This window comes from Daphnia pulicaria, chromosome 4 (genome assembly GCF_021234035.1).
Source record: "Daphnia pulicaria isolate SC F1-1A chromosome 4, SC_F0-13Bv2, whole genome shotgun sequence".
Taxonomy (NCBI): Eukaryota; Metazoa; Arthropoda; class Branchiopoda; order Diplostraca; family Daphniidae; genus Daphnia; species Daphnia pulicaria.
In genome coordinates this window covers 20,640,468-20,661,064 of record NC_060916.1, presented here as the reverse complement: position 1 = coordinate 20,661,064, position 20,597 = coordinate 20,640,468, and the positions used below count along the sequence as shown (strand labels likewise).

Genomic DNA, 20,597 nt, shown 5'->3' with positions numbered 1-20,597 from the left:
ACGGGAGTGGAACACACACAGAAAACGCCGACGAAGCTGGAGGAGGGAAATGAGGAAGAAAAATATGACGTTTGGTTTTAGGTTTTTATTTTTTATTCTTTTTTAGTGCGTCGAATATTTATATAGGAGACAACAGCAGCCAACCGAAAAAGAGGAGAGAGAGAAAAACGAAGGTGGAAGGAAACTGTCAGAGTTTGTGGACCACGACTTGTCTTGTGAGTCGGCAAATAACCCCCGCCGACTTGTCGTTTTATTCTTCTCTCCTTTTCCTTTCTTCTGTACGTTTTTCGTTTCTTTTCTTAGGGGGGAAACCAAAAAAAAAAATCAATCGATGACTTATGAGATGTTTTCTGTCGGTGACAAATATATATATAGGGCCGTATAGGAGCGCTTTTTCTGTTGACGGGGCGCAACAGAAGACGGACACAAAAACTGGCTCCGCTCAAGGACGTCATCTTTTTAACATTTTCCATCCTTTCTATTATTTTTTTTTTGTCGTGTTGTTGTTTCGTTGTAACTCTCGCCGTTTTTGCTTCAGGACGGTCATGAACGATCTTTCTTTTTTTTTATTCCCTTGACAAGCTTTTGTTAGGCTACATCTTTCATCCTCCCGTTCTTGTTGTTTTTCTTCCATCTTTTCTTTTATCCCCCCGGTTCTTTTTTTTTCACAAGTTCCTGCCTCGACTTCTTTTTTCCCCGTCCGTCTTGTGTCTCCTCCTTCGCGTCGACCACAATAAGATAGTCACGCAGACAGAGAAGAGTTTGATGCATCATCTGAAGGGCGTTTTATTCGGTCCCGTTTGTTCACGTTCCATCCCATCCAACAACCACAAAAAAATGGGAAGATGCGATGCTTTTTTTTTCTTTGTCGAATCGTTTCTCGGCAAGCGGAGAAAATTTCTGGCGTCTAACTTTTTACTTTTTTGGGTAAGATGATCGACTATATTTTGTCTGTGTGTTTGCGCAAACGTTGGCAGCCGCAGCTCAGGGGGGTTCACACTTTCTAACTCTGGAGAAAAGAGCAGTCCAGCTAGCTAGCCTAGTAGTAGTAGTAGGCCCCTGGAAGCTACACGCAACAGGTATGACTGGTGGGGGTGGAATGCGTTGCCAGAAATTCTTGAGGATGTTTCATCGGTTCCGCGTTGAATGATCCAGCAGTGCGCGGATATTTATGAGCCGCAAAACCGAACGTGAGAAAAAAGCTGGATGCGAGCAGTTCGGGAAGGTATTAATAAAAAAAAAATGGGAATAAGAAGAAGAAGAAGAAGGGACACACATTTTGAAGAAAGAGAAGAATGAGAGATAGATATTAAAGAGAAAAGAAGATGGAAGAATCCGCGCCGAATGACTTTGGACATTAACGTCACGGCAGCTAATTCAATATGCGCCACAGCTTCACCCGCTCCGGTCCCGGCCGCCCCCTTCTCTTGATTTCCCCCGCTGGCTTTTTGGGCATATGCCACAAGACAAGGCAAGAAAGAAGAAAAAGAAGAAGACATGGGCATGAATAATTTCCCTTCTCTCTCTCTCTATAGCTCTCTCTGGTTCGGACTGGTCGCGCCGTTGTTTGAACTGGGCGCATCCATAATCGGCGGCTGGCTGATGATGAAGAATGACTTTGGTTTGAAGCCCTTCACAGTTCACACACGCAACAAACGTTGTTTCCCTCTATACACACACACATGTGTGTGTCTCTCATCCGCTCTCTCTCTCCCTCCCTCGATGCTGTTGGCCCGTCCGTGGAGATTTTTCTTTCTTTTTTTCGGGGCATTTCGGTCAAACGGCCATCACCTCCGCGCCAGTTTTGCATAATGGCCACGCATTCGTCTCTTCTACACGCTTCGTTTTGTGTTTGTTGGAGGCAGCCAAAGATATCAAGACGATGCGTTCCTAAAAATAAGAGAGAAAGAGACGGGTGTTGTGTCTATCTGAACCCTCTCTATTTCCCTTCTAGCGTCCTTTATTCGAAATCCCTTATTTTCCCGAATGTATCTACGGTATCTATGGTATCTACTTGAGGAATGATGATGGCGAGTTCATATTGGATGATGATGTGCTTTTCCTTTTCTTCCCACGACCAAAAAGGATTGTAGGAGACCAGCAGAGACGCTGAATATCAAAATATTGATGTTTTTTTTGTTTTTTAAATATTTCAGGCCGAATATACTTCGGGACCAACGACTTGGAAATTCATGGTGAAAAAAAAGACGTTTTATTTGGCTATAACTTTTTTTTTCTCTTTGTGCGAGATTGCGTGTTTTCCCCCTTGGAATAAAAGGGCCACTTTCACGCAGGTTTGCAGACAGTGTCTGTTTGTTAGGCAGTGATATGGTCGTAGCTTCAGAGGATGTTTATTGAACTGCAAAACAGCGTGAAAGAACAGTTTCCTTGCCACTTTTGATTTCCCAGATATGAAATAGTCGGGAGAGAGAGAGTGTTTGTGCTTCGGTGTGGAATTTACAATTTTTTACAGATTTTACGGTCGTGATTCCTTCTCTCACGTTCTACGTTGGTTTTATTACACCTGCTTCGTATTTTGTATTCTCTCAGCAATTTTTTTGGCTATTTGAATATGTTTGCTGTTTGATTTGTTTGTTTATGAATGAAAAGAATCGAAACTATTTTTGATTGTTTTTTAACCGTCTTAATTCACCCAAATATCACACAAACACACACACAAACACTCATACAACTCACAGAAATAGAAATGGAAAAGCTATTATTTTCGGTTGATCAAATGATGAAACGATTGATATTGCGTGTAGAGTCAAAAAACATCCGAACGTTAAAGAGGCACAAGTGGGGAGAAAAAAGAAGTCAGCTTTGATTTATTTATTATTTATTTTCCAATACGGAAGGGAGTGAGGGGGAGAGATAGAGAGAGAACATGAATAACGACGTGTGATCTATCATAAAGAATTGGAGAAAAGGGGAGAAAAAAATAAACAATTCGAGTGCTACCTGTGGTCGTTTTCAGACCGGGGCTAAGAAAAAAAAAATGAAAAGTGAGATTTTGGTGTTGTCGGGGAAAGAAAAAAGTAACGATACATCTTTATACTAGGATGAGATGATGAAGAAGGAAAGGGAAACAGGGATAGAGAGGTACTTCAAAGGTAGGAAAAGAAAAACACCGAACGATATAAAAAAAGATTTTCTAGTCTTTTTGTCAAGGAAAGTTATAGAGAATATGATGGATAGAATTAGATAGAACAAATGTGACTCTGTGGTTTCAAAACTGGGAAAATAAGTTGTATACTTTTTTTTGACGAATTTCCAACTGTGCGTTTTGGATTTGAATGGGATACAGTAGCGAATTCCACGGGAAGATAAAATTTCTCTTTTTTTTTGTTCTCATTGGAATGCCTCATTTTTGATCTCTTCTTTTGTTTCGTTTAATTCTTTGTTTTTTGTATGGAAAAAAAAGGGAGGAATTGTCATTGCCAAATTACAGAAATCATAAAAAAGTGGGGATAAATGGTTTTTCTTTCTATAGAAAAGGTGCCGTCCGCCCGTTTTTCTCTCTCTCACAACACACCGGGTGCAACTCACGACATGGGGGGTGGGGTGAGAAGAAAATTGAATTTTTTTCCAAAAAAAATCAAACAAAATTAGAATTTAAGAGAAGAAATTTCATACCAAGTCAATGCGATTGCAGGGTTGGGGGGTTTATAAGAAAATTGGATTGACAGAGGCACATCTTCTCTCTCATATGGAGAAGTTATAAATGTACAGAAGTCTGGACGGATTCCGTCGCAATTGTTTGTTTTTTTAAAGGCAGATACACGCACACGACATTCACACACAGCAGCAAAACAAAACACGCAAAAATGATCGAGGAAGAATTTTTAAGAAGTGGAAAAAATGAGAAATCTTTTTTGTTTTCAGTCAGTTGTCGCGATGGAAAAAAAATCAATTGGGACAAAAAACATATAAAACAACTGAAATTCAGAGGAAAAAAGACGAATAGGGTGTGGTTAGTTTTGGGTTTTCGAGTAGTAAAATATTCTTTTTTTTTTATCTTTTTTTTTGTTTGTTTTTTCTTACTTTTGCTGTTGTCTAATAATTATAATAATAAAAGATTTGAATGAGAAAAATCATTGATAAAAAAAAATCAAAGAAAACAGGAGGAGGGCGGCGAGAGTGCGAATCTTTAATTTTTCCCGAATAAGCGTGGCGTGAGAGCGGAGCGCGCGCTCTTCAAATGGCCGGTATGTAGATGCCCGTCGAGCGATAAGCGGGACCGTGGATAGTTCTGCAATGAAACAATGTAAGCGCGTTTTGGTTGTTTGGCTGTCTTTTTTTTTGTTTTTTTGTTGTTTGGTCGATAGAAAATCGTGTGGTGCGCATCATCAGAGACTCAGGAGGGACATTATACAAACGTTTCCACCAGCAAACACACAAAAATGATGTGAGCCTTCACATATATACACAACACTGGGGGCGCTCTTTTTTTTTCGTTTTTAAAAGCGGAATCGGCTGTTAGTATGAAAATTGGAATCGCGAGATGTTTTTTTTGCGGTTATTGTCATCGCATCGAGTTGGATCGAGACTCTTCACACACAGCAGCCGGAAGGGAGAACACAATTAATGAAAAAAGCACATAGTACTACGCAATAAAATGTAAAAAGCAGCAGCAGCAGCTGGATGGGACATGCCGAAAGCAAAATCATTTGGTTGTCAAAAAAAGAATCGGTCACAGGCAGAGCAGCAGCAGCAAAAAAACAGTCCAGCAGAGACAGAAGGAAAAAAGGTTCGAGAGAGAAAGAAAAAGAGTTGAGACAGAGAGAGAAAGAAAGAGACAGAGACGTACGACGTAGCGACGCTGGAGAGGCGCATTGCCAGTGTGTATATTGCGGGCCGCGGAAACGGGGGTCATATTTATGTGGTGTGTTGGTGGAGTAGTCTACCGATGCCTGCGAAACCAAGGAACACATGCAAAATGAGTTAGTTTTTAAACGTAAGAATTTGGTGATTTTGGTTTTAATTTTTTTTTAAAGACAAGACGTTGAAATTTTGGTTTTTCGATGGACGTCGTGTGTCAACGAAGACTCTTTGAGCCGAGATCGCTCCAAGAATTTTCATTATTAATTTTCCAATTTCGAATTTTTAAGAATTTATTGATTTGGTTTTTTTTTATTGCGATAGAGAAAGTGGGCAGACAGCCGTGAAGATTTTTGGTTTTGTTTTTTGTTTTTTAAAAATGAAAAATGAAACGTCAAAATAAGCAGGTGACTCTATGGTAAATTCACAACAGAAAACAAACGGGAAAAATCTTTGGGTTAGTTTTTTTTTTGTCGATCAAAGGTGGTAAATACAGGCTCCACGCTTTGATCATTGATTGGTTTTTTGTGTATCAAATGAAGTTAGACAGAAAAAAGAGAGAGAGAGAGAAAGAAAATATCGACAGCAGTGAACAAGTTTCTGATGATGTGGACTTGTGTAGGATTATAGTGCGTATGTTTATAGTTACCTGTGCTGTTTCAAGTTGTCCTGTCGCTTGAAGGTTTTGCCGCAGACCTCGCAAGTGTAGGTGACGTCGTCACGATGGCTGCGCTCGTGAATCATGAGATTGTAGGCCTAAAAGGATAGAAATGATAACACACGTTGATTACACCTCGCAAGATTCTTAATGGTTTTTTTCAAGAAGGCCTTGCTGGTGAAGACTTACCTTGGTGAAACGGCGCTGGCAATACTTGCAGACAAAGTCGGCACGGGGAGTCGCTACCCGGCGCCTGTAGGCTGCGCTCCTGTCCTCAGTATCGTAGGGCATAACGGCGAACATTTTGGCAAAATGGGGGTTTCTCGTTGCGCTTTTCGTTCGAAAAATGACAATCAAATTCTTGAGAGAATCAACTGGTTTTCTTCTGCAAATAAAGAAATTTTGAAAAAAAAAAATTAGAAAAACTATTGCTGTTGGTATAAAAGGGGGGAAAAATAAGGACCAGGAAGATGTCTTTGCTAGTCCTACAGGAAGAAAAAAAAACCTTCAGACATTCAGACAAGAAGTCATAAACCTTTTTTTTTTCTTTCTTTCTTTTTCGAATTTGGTATCGTTGCGCGCTTGAATGTCTTTTGATGGTTTTGGGGGTTTGCCAGTAATTTTTCTCCCTTGCCCGTTTTCTACCTGCTCAACTCGATGACGTCAGGTGCCAAGTGACTATTCTTCTTCTTCCTTCCCTTTACTGTTGTGTCGTACTGTATACCTAGACAATATCTACAATGCCCTAAGCCCTTATACGTAGATTTAACTTTTCTATGCTTAAATGTTGAAACAGGAGAAGGACGAGAGGACCGGTGGTTTGCCAAATGCAACAAGAGAGGCGGAAGTCAAACATTGACCCATCAGACACAAACCACTCAACCCCCCCTCCGTATCCTCCTTTCCAATCAATGGGAGGAAGAAGAGTGTGTAATTCTTGGCTCGCGTCTCGGCCACTCCAAACTCCACCCGGAACGCAAAGTATATAAGTGAGTATAAGAGACAGAGGATATCCTCCGATTGCTGTTATAGAAACTTGAGGTGCCGGAGCGGAAACTGACACCAGAGGAGACACACCTTTGCCACCTTTGGTCAACTGTTTTTTTATTTTATTTTATTTTTTCTGCTTTGTTTTTTGGGGGGTTCTTAAGAAACCCAAAACTTTTGAAGAGGCGATCGTTTTTTTTTTTTGAAGAAAAGAAAACACCCAAATTGAGAATGGCGGAGCCTTTTGAGTCTCTGTGTGATGAATTTCCTGCCCAACGGCGACTCATTTCCCACCCATCGATCATCGGATGTCTTTTCTGACTAAAAAACATTGACTCGGTGTAGACATGCGCAATCAGTTTGTGTGTTCTGCTTATTTTCTCTTTTAATGATACGGCCAGGTAAACACCCCGTCATTGATTGCTGACAATTCATGTCCAGCCTCTCTCTCTCTCTCTCTACTTTTGCCCACCATCAGATGGGCTGGCACAAGTCCCCCGGCTGATGGATTACACCTGCAGGAAGAGGGGGGAGGAGAATTGTGTGTTATTCATTTTTTACTAACGTGTTACACAGCGATCAACTTTGTCTGGAATATCTTGGAATATTTTATATACGCAAGGTTCGGGGGTGGGGGTGTTATTCTTTCGTTTCTCGATTCATTTCATGAAAAATGTGCTCTGGTTTTATACGTTGGGGTGGTGAGGTTGTGAAGGCAGAGGGGAGAGCGTTGATAGCCGATGAATTCGTTTCGATTCCGTCAGGTGAACGCTAAAGAGCGCGCTGGAAATATAATCAGCGAGTTGCCATAAAAATGTCAGAATCGAGGAGCTGGGGAATTTCAGATTGGGTAGTGGGTGGTGGTGTAGGGTCATCTAACCGCCACCACCACTTCTTCTTCTTCTTCTTCGCCTATATATCTTGGCCTGGGAGCCCTCGAAACTCTGGAATGCTTTACCCTTAGCCCTCCCCCTCTTACCATTCACTTTCCATCAATCGTCCGGAGCAGCCTTTTTTTCTTCTTTATTTTATTTTTATTTTTTACTTCTTCCTTCCAGCCTCACATACGCTGTCTCTACTATGTGTTTGAGAGTATAAACGCGCGTGGGAAAATTGGGTAGAAGTTAAGAAAAAAAAAAGAGCCGGTCCTAAACGAGAGGATGAGATTCAATTAACTGGCGGTCCATCTTCTTCTTCATTTGGGGTTTTGCTTTCCAAGCCTCCCTTCTCCAATATATCCCGCCCACCTCTGACGGTGTTTGTCGCATTCACTTCTTCACTTTTTTTCTCTCTCTCTCTCTCTCAAAAAGACGTAACATTAATCAAATTCAATTGAGAGAAGGAACATGAGCCTTTTTATTCTTTAAGGGGGGAGAATCTTCTTCCCGGAGAAAATAAATTGCGGCCCGTCTTGTTTCTCTCTCTGTTTGTCTGTCTGTTATGTCTGGACGGTGAAATTGAGACGTCGGAAAGTTAGGAAAGAAAAAAAAGGAAACTTCTCTTCTTTTTTGGCTGAGAATGTTTTGTATTTTTAAGTGCGTTTCGCTTTAAACAAGGACGAAACGAAACCTTCAAAAGCCGCGAGGCTAAAGAAGCAACTTTGGGAAGCGCAAATATTGGCAGGCACCGTATCCTCCTCCTCCTTTTCTCCGTTGTGTTCCTCTTTGTGTGTGTGTGTTTTCCTTTGCCACACGGATGTCAAAGGATCCAAACAGAGAGAGAGGGTGGTGCGCGGATAACCCTAATCAAAGGTGTGTGCCTATCTCTCTCTCTCTCTCCATTGTGGTAGGAATAAAAGGTGTCCTATATATTGCCCCTCCTTGGTCTCTCTACCAAAAAACAAGGAGTGTGTGTGCAGACACAACCGACTGCAATATATAAATAGGAGCTGGCGAGAGAGAATGGCGACGCTATCTTTTTAGGCAAGTTTGTCATGGGCCGCCATAGCCTCGAAATAAAATCCTTGACTCGGATCGCTTGTGTGGCAAACCACACCAAAAAAGGGAAGCGAAAAAAAAAAGAAAAAAGGAGCTGCGGTTGATTTTCTTTTTCGCTAAAGGGTCGAGCGCAGGTTGCGGGCAATCGCGCGTCCAATAAAAAAAACGGCCGAAACAACAAGACATTTGTGAGGAGCCGAAGAAAAGGGCTTAAGCAAATGCTGCTGGACAGAGATACGTATGTTTTTCCATTCTGCGGAAAAACATATCGTCTCTAGCTGCATTTTTTGTGTGACGGAGAGAGGACTCAACCCGTTATAATGCGGACCCAACCCTCGAAGGAAATAGCACACAGTCAATTTTTCCACCTGCTTTAACAATTCTTTTCCGTATTGCTTTGGCTGTCGCTTCTGTTATAGCGTTGCCGTGATGATGGCTGCTGCCATTGCCATCTGCGTAACGGTCCATTCCACCCCACATCGCCAACTCTTCTTATTCATTTTATTTAAATTCCATCTTTTTTTTTACTATTGGAAATTTTTTTGGTTGGACAATACTATACTGTGGAGCCCCCAACGAAGTCGTTTTTCTTATATTGTTCCAGTATACGACCGGTCGTCTGCCAACTCGCGATATATGGCGAGGCACGAGGCCGAAGAGTTTCTTGAACCGAAGAAAAGTAAGCGGGGGAGAAAAGACACTCGCAGCTCTTTTTGACAGACAATTCTTTCGGACAGCCAAACATTTTTGTTTGAATTCCAATCTTTCTTATTTTTACGATTTCAACCAATGCGAAGAAAAGATTCGTTTAGTGGCGGGTTTTTTTTCCCTCTGTTTGAAAAATTTGCTCAACTCGTGTCCAGTCCACACCCCATAGCCCATACGCAACAAAAATTTTTTGGAAAAGTCAATGAACTCTGCCCAGTCGTAACAAGTTTCACCCTCGTAGACGACGACAACACAAAAAAAGCGACCGTGAAAAATGAAACGATTTTTTGCGGCCATTTCCGCGAAATACCACAGCAGCAGCAGCAACTTTTCATTTCTTTTTCCACCTTTGAAAGTCACTGGACATAACACGAGACAACGGCCGGTCGTATATACACACGCATACAAACTAGTTTGTTTTTATGGAAGGGCTGGAGAAAAAAAAATAATTTTCGAGTTTTTGAGTTGTATTTTTTTAATGGTTTTAAAAAGGGAAACTGATGTCGGAGCCGACACACGCGCGCGCCCACGATCTTGATAGACCCGCTCGAACGATACCCGTCGTCTGTCGTCGGGTGTCATAAAGAGGAACGACTGCGAGTTTTTTGGCAAAACAGTTGCTGCGGGTCGAGCGACGGCCCGTTTGGATTTTTCGGTCGGGGCGTCGTCGCCGTGTGTCGGACACAAGGGCGATTTTTTGGGCTGGGTTTTTGGTGTTTTATTTTATTTTTATTATTGGACGAACAGGCGGATTGTCAGATGGCCAGCGGAACCAATTCAAGTCGCTTGGAGCCAAAAGCGACAGCCGTGACCGGCTTAAAGACCCTGTAGACTTTTTTGTTATTGTCGTCCCAGTAGAATGTGTTTCTTCCCAATAAACCAACAAAATAAATAAATAAATGCATAAACACGAATCGATATTCCACGCCGAAAAAAGTTGGTCTCGGCTTATTTCAAACTATTTCGGCGTCCCTCTAATAACCAACATGTTTGCTCGCATTCGCAAATCGAGAGCCGATCTGTTTCTCTGTTGTAAAAACCAGCGGCTTCCTATCTCTCGACGCTATGTGGGACGCAGCTCCGTGGGTGTGCCGATTCCTAGGAGGAGCAGGAGGGTCGGAGGCTTGAGAAAGGAGATGGAACTGTGAGAAGAAGCCAAGAGTTCCTTTCCGTCCAGAGGAAATAGTGGGAGGTATTGTTGTGTGGGAAGCGTGAGAAAGAGGAATAGAGTCATAATATAATGCATTCACTCCTCCGCCGCGCTGGCCGGAGGAGAAAGCCCCCTAGACTCTTGTGGAATGCATCCGAACTTGCATTTCGGATGGCGGGCAAGATCTGTGTTGTATAGTGGGTACTGTATGCTCATACCCATCCTTGTGTTTAGATCGATAGGGAGACCCACATTTTCAACTTTTGTTGTTGTTAGTAATTACAGCTTTGCTGGTCGACCCTTTGGTTCCCCTCCATCCATACAAATCTCTCTTTTATTTCTTTAAATATCTCCCTTCTCCCTCTCTATAGAGATAGACAAGAGTCCGCATAGGCAAACACTCTATGGGTATGGAGAGCATTGTCTTTTTTGTGAGATTTGGGTGTTTTGAACGTAGTCGAAGAGGTCAAAACGCGGCCTAAACGCTCGAGAATAAGACGAGAAATGGAGAGAGAAAACTCCTACATGCAGCACACATTTACCGCCCACTCTCTTTCCGCTTCATCAGGCCACTAGCGCGGACGAGTCGAACATCTATTTTGTCTTTCTCGTCGAAAATAAAGGTAAAAAAAGAAAAGAAAGGGGTCGGCTGAAATACCTATATATCCGAGTCGAGAAGAAATAAAAATTTCCCAAAAAAGATATGAGTTCTCTATTGAAAACAAAGTGTGTAGGGGGTGGCATCGATCTGCATAGAAAAAACATGATTTCGCTTTCATCCCTCTCAACTCCCTCGTTTAACTTGTTCCCAGACGCTAACGGGAGAGAAAATCTTTGTTGTGTAAAGTCTTTAGCGGCGATATTATTAGAATTGCCCAATCGCCGGGAATGATGGGGCCTCGGCACAAAACCGTCCAGACAACTTTATGTTGTGTGTCGCCCAGTCTCTCTCTCTCTCTCTCTCGTCCGTATTTTGTATTTCAAAGAGTGGAACAAAAAACCTGAGCGCCCAAACACACAAAAGCAATTGTAGGCGGAACGCGATCAATTTAGAGGTAAGAAAACTGAAAAAGGCCTTTTTGAGAAACTGAAAAGAGCAGTTTTGAACTGACAAAAGGATTCTCCTATTGTTATTTTCCGATAAAACTAACAGACGCCGCGTGTGGCGGTAGTGAATCCTCTTCTTTTTCTTCTTGTGTGCCTTGCTGTTCTATTTTGTTCTCTTGGGACTTTTTTTTTGGTTTACCGCCGGACCGCGCGCGCGCTTTAAAAGTCGGTACGATGTTTTGTTGTTGTTTTGTTTGGGGCTCCGACAATTTCATTCAAAAACAACAGGGAAATGATTATGGCCGCGTTCTTTCTTGCCTTGTTTGCCTTACAAACGGCCGTATTCGGGTAAAACACGCAAAGGCCGCCACCCCCCTCGTGCCCTCTAATTTTCTCTGCCGCGCATTCCTCCCTCGGATGCTGCGATCCGTTCCCATCAGTCCCCACATCATCTCAAAATTATATTTTAATTTCCCCGCGAAATGATTGACCGTTCGCTCAGAAATCGATTGGCGATTCTAGCGCGTTTTCCCATCACCTAACTTTTGGGTTACTTTCGACATTCACCAAATGTTGAATTAATAAACAAATGATTTCCCTGTGCATCTATCGAGATTCAGCGTGAAAAATGCTGGCTAGGAAAATTCTAGGTGAAATATTTTTGGAGTGAGGGTGGTTGCCGCTGGTGGCATTGCCGTGCGATCGGCTGGGTGCCGTCGAAAAGTCTAATATCCTCCGACGGCTACCGTGCTGCGAGCGAGCCATGAGAGTTGAGAGCTACCGCGTGCCACCACTCCGGGCCCCTTTGGCCATTGTAGGGCTGCCGAGCTGCTACCTGTCTTACCCATCACTTCTCTTTTACACGCGCGCTCAGCCCTCTTATAAGCACACTTTTAGGTCCTCTGATATGCTTCTCTTCTTCCCCCTCTCTTTTTCTCTTTTCCTTTGGTCAAATTATATACGGCCAATTGGGGACCGTAGTTTTCCAGGATAAACCCATACAATTAATTTGAGAAGCGTGCCACTTAATACGCGTGTGGTTTTCTTATCCCTTATTTCTCTCTACTAAATCATCATAGGAAATCTCAATTTTGGGGTTGATTCTCGATAACGTGCATTTGAGCCGATTGATTATCGGAATTTCCGTAACGTCCTATTAGAACTGTTTTAGGCCTCTTGTGTAACTCTGTATCACGCTCAATTTTTGAAATTAAATTTTCTAAATCAATCACAAGCCTCGATTAACTGAGTGATCAAAGCGCATAATCTTGTAGTTTTCACTGATATTGGATTCTATTTTCAAACACTATAAGAACGGATAACTGGCCAAGGAAACCTCAAGTAAAAAAAAAAATCCAGTTAAAAAATTCCACCATTTTCTGTCAAATCAAAAGAGACGCAATAACCAGTACTGCGATAAATCAATTGTCGAAGATGAACTACAGTTACTATATACCCAAGAGCCAGTATGCGATCCTACTCTAAGTACACAATAGTGTTGTTTAATTGGGTAAAACTCGAGTGAAAAAGACTTACGTGTGTTTGGGGCTGGCGGTGGCGATCTGGTGGCTGGCTGCTGATGTAGCTGTAGCTGCTGCTGTAGTTGCTGCTGACCGAGTAGACAGTTAGTCAACGAATGAATGCGTTGACCATAAGCGACAAAAGGGAGACACACGGTTCGGGGGCTCTAGCGTTTTTTCTCCACAGCCACGTCGAGAAGCTTTAGCCAAGGTGTACTTCCACAGCCGAAAACCCCACCGCTGCTCTTCTCTGAGATATAAAAGTGGGCAGGGAGGTATGCAAGGAGGAGGAGGCTTCTCTTTTTATTTGGTACCTCCCTCTTTTTCTCTCTCTCTCTCTCTCTCTCTCTCTCTCTCACACGGTACACAGGGCTCTCTCTCTCTCTCTCTGTAAAAGGTGACAAGTAGCTTCTAAGGGGCTTCTACACGAGACTTTTGAATGTGGCCTGGGCGCTGGCTGCAAGCGGTTGCGCACTACGCGTCTGCGATGAACACGGTCGAGTCGTCGAGTGCTGAGATTCTGCCTGGAATTTCTCGTTCCGGCACTCTGGATATACACCAGTCTCTCGCCTTTTTCTTCTTTTGGTTTCCACCAGCGATATTTCCCATAGAACACAAGGCCCACCCCCTTGCCACCTCATCTCCATCCTATGGCCCAACAGCGGCCACACTTCCACCTCCACCACCGCCTCCACCTTTCTCTGGCTCTTAACTCACCTCCTCCACCTTTTGTTTTCTTCTTCGCCTTCCCCTTCTCTCCCATCGATTCACACACTGCCCATGTGTTGTTCTTTTTGTTTTTCAAGTTTCTCACAGCCGCCATCGACGCGTGTTGGCTGTTTGGTCCAGCGACCGAAGCAGCCTTGCATGCCAAATTTCCCGATTGACTTCCGTGATCTTGGGGGCGAACGAAGACAACGATTCACGCTCTTCGCTCTGTCTCTCTCACACTCTTTTCTTTTTTTCTTTTCCTCTTTTTTTCGTGTGTCTGATTCTCTCGTCACTCGTTTATCGCACGTCGTGATTCCGGATTTACGACTCGGGACTTTATGGCTCAGTTGAGCGTAATATGCTATTATACGCCTTAGACTCTCTTGCCTTTTCAAGCCTGCACACCAGAGTGCCAAATGAAATATCAAACGCCGCCTTGGTTGATTACAAGATTTTTTCTTTTTCTTCTTTTTTCTCTTTTTACTTCTCGATTTTTTAATATTATTTTTATCACAAATCGAGTCGTTATCTCGTCGTGTCTTTGGACAATGACAGCATCCAAAAAGAAGAAAAGAATTGAAACGTGATAAAAAAGTCCAAAACAAAAAGAACAAGAAAAAAGAAGGAATATTCGGTTATTGAATTAGCTGTATAGACGTGTAGTAATATTATATAGTGTCTGTGTGTGTGTGTATGTATGTATGTATAAATACAAGTACGTGACGGTGACGTTGACTCTCACACTTCGTGCGCTATCGTGACGGGAGGCGATAACGCGCGTGGATAATCAAAGCCGATGATTGTGTTCATCGCCGGTGCGCGAAGCGCGGGGCCTGCGACGTGAAAATTGCCCTCATACCGACCGCGTCTCCACGATTGATTCCCGACAAAAAGTGTGTTGCCTTGACGATCAACACGGACCGAACCGACTCACGACGTTCACATGAATTTCAAGGGCTTTTTTTCTTTCTTTTTTTTTTGTGATAGGATTTTATTTTATTTTTTAAAAGTCCCTCGTCAAATAGACGTACGTGTAATATTTTTGGATTCTTTTCAACAGATCGTATACACACCGGTGTCGTGAAAATGAAGAGACGAATAATATGCCGCAGTCAGTGGAACCGACAGCCAGACAAAGCTGATTTGTTTCACGACACGTTCGTCGATTCGTGGGATGCAACTTTTTTTTCATTTTTTCTCGCTCTCGCATTCGCCGCGGAATGCCCTTTTGATTATTATTTATACTCGTTTCGTTTCGTCTATCCACTGGGAATGTTTATCGACTGGTTTTTTTCTTCTTCTTCTTCTTCTTCTTTCGGGACTGATGTTTTGTGGCGTGTTTACGACCCTTGCCGAGAGACATTGAACGCCATCAGGGAGGGGTGTATGTGTGGATGTCTTGTGTGCTGTGTGTTGGCACCAATTGGCGTTTGATGAATGCTCTTCTCGGTGGATTGTTGAGAAAGAGAAAAAGAAAAAGAAAGAGGAGAGGCCCTGCCCCGGTGCGTATTGATAGCCTCCACCTTTCGCCCATCATTCGCCCCATCGCATTGCAGCGCAGCATTCCATTCGAACGTTCCAGTCGATAATTACGGCGGCCACGGTCGCACGAGACTTGAACGCGCAGGTAAGACATCGCACCCAGTCAGGTAGTGGAGCGAAGGTTTTTTTTAAGAGGAGGAAAAAAAAGAAAAAGAAACCCCAAAACAGGTTTGTCATACATCTTCTAATATTATTATGATTTTTCTCTCTCTCTCTCTTTCTTGGATGAGAGATAGATAGATAGATAGAGCGAATAGAAGGAGATGAAGAAAAGGAGGAGTTCGGAGAACCGATAGATAGATAGGAAAGAGAGAGAGAGAGAGTCTATGAGATGTTTGTAGAGAGCCGGGCTATAGTGGAAGGGAGACGTAGATACAAGTACGTAACTTGGGAAAGCGTGGGAACCGAACAGGAGTTGGGGTTCCCTGCTGGCTGCGGGTTAGCCCCCTGCGTTCCATCGGCTGCTGAGGCGCTCGGGACGGACGGACGGACGGACGCGAAAGAGAAGGGGCTCCACCTCTTGCCTACGCCACCCACCTTTTTTCTTCTCTCCTTCCCTTCACCGACGTCCTCTCATTGGTTGGCGGGGTCCAATCAAGTTGAGGAATCGCCCTTCGCCCAAGACGCAACACCGTCTCACGCATGCCCTCACTCCCGTTCGTCCAGGTAAACACGCACGCTCCGCCCACCGCTTTGCATTCCCTTTTTCTTTTCTTTCTTTTCTTTTCTGTCTTCCTCTGTTGATTCATTCACCGCCGTGTGCTGTGCCGGATGCCAAACATATTTTCCCAAACTACCTTCTCAAGTATGTGTCTGTCACGACTCGGCAAAAGAATTTCAGCCAAGGATAAATCTTGTTTAAGTATAGACGATCACCAAATTGAATGGTTATCGGGAAATTAATGTCCCACCACTTGCTTCTTTTCCAACCGAACGAACGAAATACTCCCCTTTTTCGACCTACATACGAGAGCAATAATGACGTGAGCCAAGGCGCAGATTCCCGACGAGGTTCCAAGACGAGAAGTGTTCTACTGTAGTATAAATGCTATTAACAATCAAGGCAGGAAGCCAATCAAAAGAGGTTTCAGAGTGCTCGGCAGATTGATGGCATTATCTTTATGTGACGGCTGCCTAGAGCTCTAAGCCCAAATGTTTTTCAATGACGTTACGTAGATATATGTATTTTTTTACGGTCTATTTGACGCGTTTCGGTGACCTTTCCCCGTGTGATTTCGGTCGGCGGATGTCCAGCGGCCTGTTGACTGTCGTAAAATTGTAAACTACCGCCGAGGAAACGCAACGTCCAGGTTATCACGTCACGTCCGCAAGCCATAAGTGACACATTTCCGCTGTCGTTATCTTGCTTTTGGGCAAGTCCAACAGTTGTCCAACAGTTTGAAAAAGAGAAGAAAAGAAAAAAGAAAAAGGAAAGAAGTGAAGACGCTTGCCTTTTTTGACTGACCGATAAAATTGAAAGCACTAATCGAAGATAGCACAGGCTATTAGCTGAAATAGTTGCAATATTGACTCGCATCTCGTTCGAAACTGCCTGAAAGATACAGTGCGCATATTGAATTATTTGTCTTATCCTCCCAAGTCCTTTTTTTCTTTTTCTTTTTTATCTACCAGACTTGTACAAGACACGGAATAGACATTAGCAAAACAATCTGGAACGTCGGGATTGGCGACCCCCATGAATTTGACAGGACACGTCCACCCGCTAATGTATTAAACTGGCCGTTAGAGTGGGAAAAAACAAACACTTTTATCACCAATCTATCAGCAATTTCAGCATCCTTTTGAACTGCGATTATATTTGATATTAATCTAATCCTCAACCAACTTTTTATGAGATTGAGTTAATTGTGATGTGGAGGTGAATGAAAGAGTTGGCCGATCCACCCTATGGAAAAGGATATGGAAAAGGGATTTAATTGTAATAAAGAAGTGACGCAAAGAATTTTCTTTGCTGCCCTTTTTCGATTTCTTTCGTCATGCATCATCCCTTGGCCTTATATTCTTTCACGGCTCGTGATGAATTGACATTCCATTAGTTCCGGCGGCTGGGATGGACCTACGGAGCTTCGGCCTGTGGAATCGAACAAAAATGACGGGGTAGAAAATTTACATAATGTACCAAAGTTGAGATATGCCCCACTCTCCAGCTAGAATAAATAAAACTTTATAGAGATACGAATTCTAGGTTATTTACAGTGAACAGCTGTCCAGCTATTTAACTGTCGTCATCTTTAGGACTTGATATCTTCGTTTTATGATCCCCAATTACAAACCGCTAACCGTGCGGAAGTCAACAGTACCTTAAAGCTTTTGCGTCAAGGCGACAAAATTCAGGATAATTTCTCACGCTGGCTGACGAAATAGAACTTGGTTGTTTTGTAGTAAAATTATTTGAATATTGCAGAGTGAAGTCATCAGCGTCATATGCGTTATCTAATTACCGGAGAGATGGACCCTTATAACTAGGAACGGAATCTATTTAAGAATAAATGGAGAGTTTTATTGTGTCGGTTTCGGTCTAAAAGTAATTTATGCGGGTATCGCGCTAATTTTTACTTTTATCTTAGCTGTGGTAGGGGGAGGGATCTGGGGGGGTTCAGAGTTACTTGATGACAACAACTATTTGATACTTAAATAATCTCAAGCGTTGGTTAGAAAACCGTTTTAATCCTTTTGATCGGTTTAATTAATTAGAAGAGGGGTCGATTTTTTATTATTTTTTCTATCGATATCTGAAGAATTCAAAAGAATCAAGAATGGCTAAATTAGAAGATTAGTGTCGTCTGCTGTCGTTCTGTTTAACAAGTTTTGAAAAAGAGACGGAAGTCAGGAAGTTTAAGGTCTTAGATTGGCGAGTACTCAGTGCACCTAAAGTAAAAATGAAACGAAGTTTAAGTTTACAAAGAAAACGGAATGATACGTGGGCTGCGAAGAAAAATTGCACAACAAATACAATAACAAAAATGTGGTCGTCACGTCAACTTTAGTCGTCTCTTTAAAGAGTTGCTTAATACACACTCCATGCTGTTTGACAGGTACATAGAACTAAGAATACAGATATATAATGTTTATGGGAGTGTAAATAAAAGACCTGGGTAAACCTGTTCCAAATTTGAGAAATGTTAGACGACAGTGAGTCGGTGACTAGATTTGTAAGGCAGTTTGATTGCACTATATGTAACCTTTTTCTTTGTGCAGATTTGAGGCCTCAGCCTGCCAGCCATCATAACCACAAGAGTTTTACTTGTGGTTGACCTGTCATCTGCAACAATCTCAGTATCATCACTTGGGTAATAATTTTCGTTACTTTTATTCCTGTGATCTGCTAGATATTTTAATGTTGCATGAGTTGAATAAATGCAACCTTAAATTTTCTTGTTTATTACCAATTAGGGTTCATCCATTGTCATTTTCAACTTCCCTTACTTGTTGCTTCTGTCAACATTTTTCGTAATCCATTTTTTATTTTTTATTTAGATAAACAACATCCCCTTTGATTGAGAGAACCTATCAATGTCGGTCGAGTTACGGATCTCTTCTTCCCCTTTCTGTAAATCCTCTCTGTCCTCGTGTACACCCATGTGAGTGTGGGTGTATTCACGAGTCTGAGGCCCTTTTCTCTGTCCCTCCTGATGGTGTATTCAACTTTTCTGCTGATGGAGCACTTGGGGATGCCTGGCCGATTTCCCAGGCTTAGAGGTAGGAAAAATGTTTCTCTATGCTCCCTTTCTACTATATATTTGATGGCGTTGATTGTAAATCGTGACATAGTACGGAGTACGATTGTTTCTGAGCTAGACTGGAGCTGTTTTTTCTTGCCTCAGTTAGGGTTCATTAAAAAACTCATTTGTAGAACGACTGCAGACAGGCCCGGTTTTGTACCTTACAATTGTGTCTGTGGGTAAACAATCAAATTCAAAAAGATTTGAACTTTAAACACTTCATAAATGCGAAGTGCAGCTAGACATTTTTTTTTACCACAGAACCTGCCACACCGACACCACTGGCTCCTCCTCGTTATTGGAGGTTTGTGTGAAATCTTTAAAAAGGCTAAGCGTTCCTTTCATCTAATGTGATGTCTTAAAACGACTTGTATTCTTCCTACACTGTCTATGATAGTGGGAAATAACCTTTTTAAACAAAGTTAAATTTTTAATTAGAGTGTAACGATTTGGGATTTTGTATTCTTTTATTGAATATTTTTTCAAAAGAAATTTGAGCTGTTCAATTTTCTTTTGATTCTTTCCGTTCGATTTGCCTAGAAAAGTTTGAGATCGAAATCATTGGTTGTTTATTGCCTGAATGTGAATTTTTGGGGTCGTAAAACCATGAATTGGCAATTTTCGTACGACGACCTCTCTGACTCCATAATTAATCGTAGAGTCTGTATAGCCATGGGTTGACTCATGGTGGCCTTTACTTTTTTTTTTTTTTTTTCGAAACGGCATGCACAGCATTTACGTACGGGTATCAGTTATCAAGTGAATGACGCACCGTTCCCGATCTCTGGTCTTCACCGTCTCTTATGGTAAAAATTTGGGGCAGAGATCATTCAGTCCAAATCAAGCTGATTTTACGGTATTTTGTCCTAATTACTAGTTTCCAAGTAACAATTTAGCCAAATGTGGAAGACATTATTGGTAGGTCCATCATGGTCGACTAATGAACTCGAGTGAACTATTGTACACGACAATGAATGAAAACATTAGCGCAGAATGAAGTTCTTTCTAGATTAGGCGATGTCGATTGAGACTTAATCCTACACTTTTCGTTTTGTGCATTTTATGGGACATTGCTTTATCGTTGGATTAAATACTAAAAAAAAAGCGAAAAACTTCTTTCTTGGCACACAATCTTTTTAAAAATCTCTTGGGGAAGCGCAACTCTCTAATGACTCTAATGACGCATTACAATGTTTACCGTTTATGGCACTCAAAGTAATGGCCATATTTGCTCTACATAGTGTATTTAGTGTTTATGTATACTTGTGCTTGGGTAACAGAGAACTACGATTACGACCGCGCGTGATTTTTTGAAAAGCCAAAACGCCACCTTTTGAGTTAAAGTAGTACTGCACTTTAGACGCTGAGTATTATTTTTTTCGTGAATGAGAAAATAATATAAAAAATTTTATTTGTTTTTAAAAAGAAAAAATCAAAACTGTTTGAATCAATATTATTTTCTAGTCCGCTGGGAATTAGATTTGTCTCTGTTTAGAATTTTGACCCACTCACGCTGACGCGACAAAGTGTAATAAGAGTCGATTGACGATTAATTTTGGTTTGGTCTTAACTGCGTACGCGTTACTCGTCTTAAAACCGCTTTTGGGTGTGTGTGTATTCCGCATAAAAACAAGACGATAACCTGCTTGACATTAGTATTTCCGGCTCGAATAATATTCCTGTCCAATGTCACGACCTTTGAAAGTTTTGACTATGGTAACTCAAAAGATTAATCGGAAGTTAATACTTCTGTGCGACTGCAAACTGCAATTA

General features: G+C 42.0%; 1 protein-coding gene and 2 long non-coding RNA genes across 4 annotated transcripts in view; 2 read left to right on the top strand and 1 right to left on the bottom strand.

Annotated features, from left to right (window-relative positions):
• Positions 1 to 8,455, top strand: part of LOC124338528 — a 47,319-nt gene extending 38,864 nt beyond the window's left edge. Inside the window, exon 3 of the long non-coding RNA XR_006917862.1 lies at positions 6,276 to 8,455. This is a non-coding gene — a long non-coding RNA (uncharacterized LOC124338528). The remainder of the gene's footprint in view (positions 1 to 6,275) is intronic.
• On the bottom strand, positions 3,268 to 13,358 carry LOC124338526 (protein drumstick-like). 2 transcript variants are annotated; one of them, XM_046792612.1, is made up of 4 exons: positions 12,845 to 13,358; positions 5,669 to 5,864; positions 5,471 to 5,577; positions 3,268 to 4,252 (listed from the first exon to the last, which is right to left on the bottom strand). In XM_046792612.1, exons 2-4 carry the CDS (start codon positions 5,780 to 5,782, stop codon positions 4,198 to 4,200), a joined length of 276 nt encoding a protein of 91 aa, XP_046648568.1. In that variant the 5' UTR covers positions 5,783 to 5,864; positions 12,845 to 13,358; the 3' UTR covers positions 3,268 to 4,197. The 2 variants fall into 2 exon arrangements, with proteins under 2 accessions (XP_046648568.1, XP_046648569.1); XM_046792613.1 differs by having other exon boundaries at positions 3,268 to 4,913; positions 12,845 to 13,357.
• A 4,560-nt stretch (positions 13,359 to 17,918) lies between these two features.
• Positions 17,919 to 20,587, top strand: LOC124335781. The gene is made up of 3 exons (XR_006916912.1): positions 17,919 to 18,137; positions 18,301 to 18,392; positions 18,580 to 20,587. It is a non-coding gene; the product is annotated as an uncharacterized LOC124335781 (long non-coding RNA).
• Positions 20,588 to 20,597: the final 10 nt, after the last annotated feature.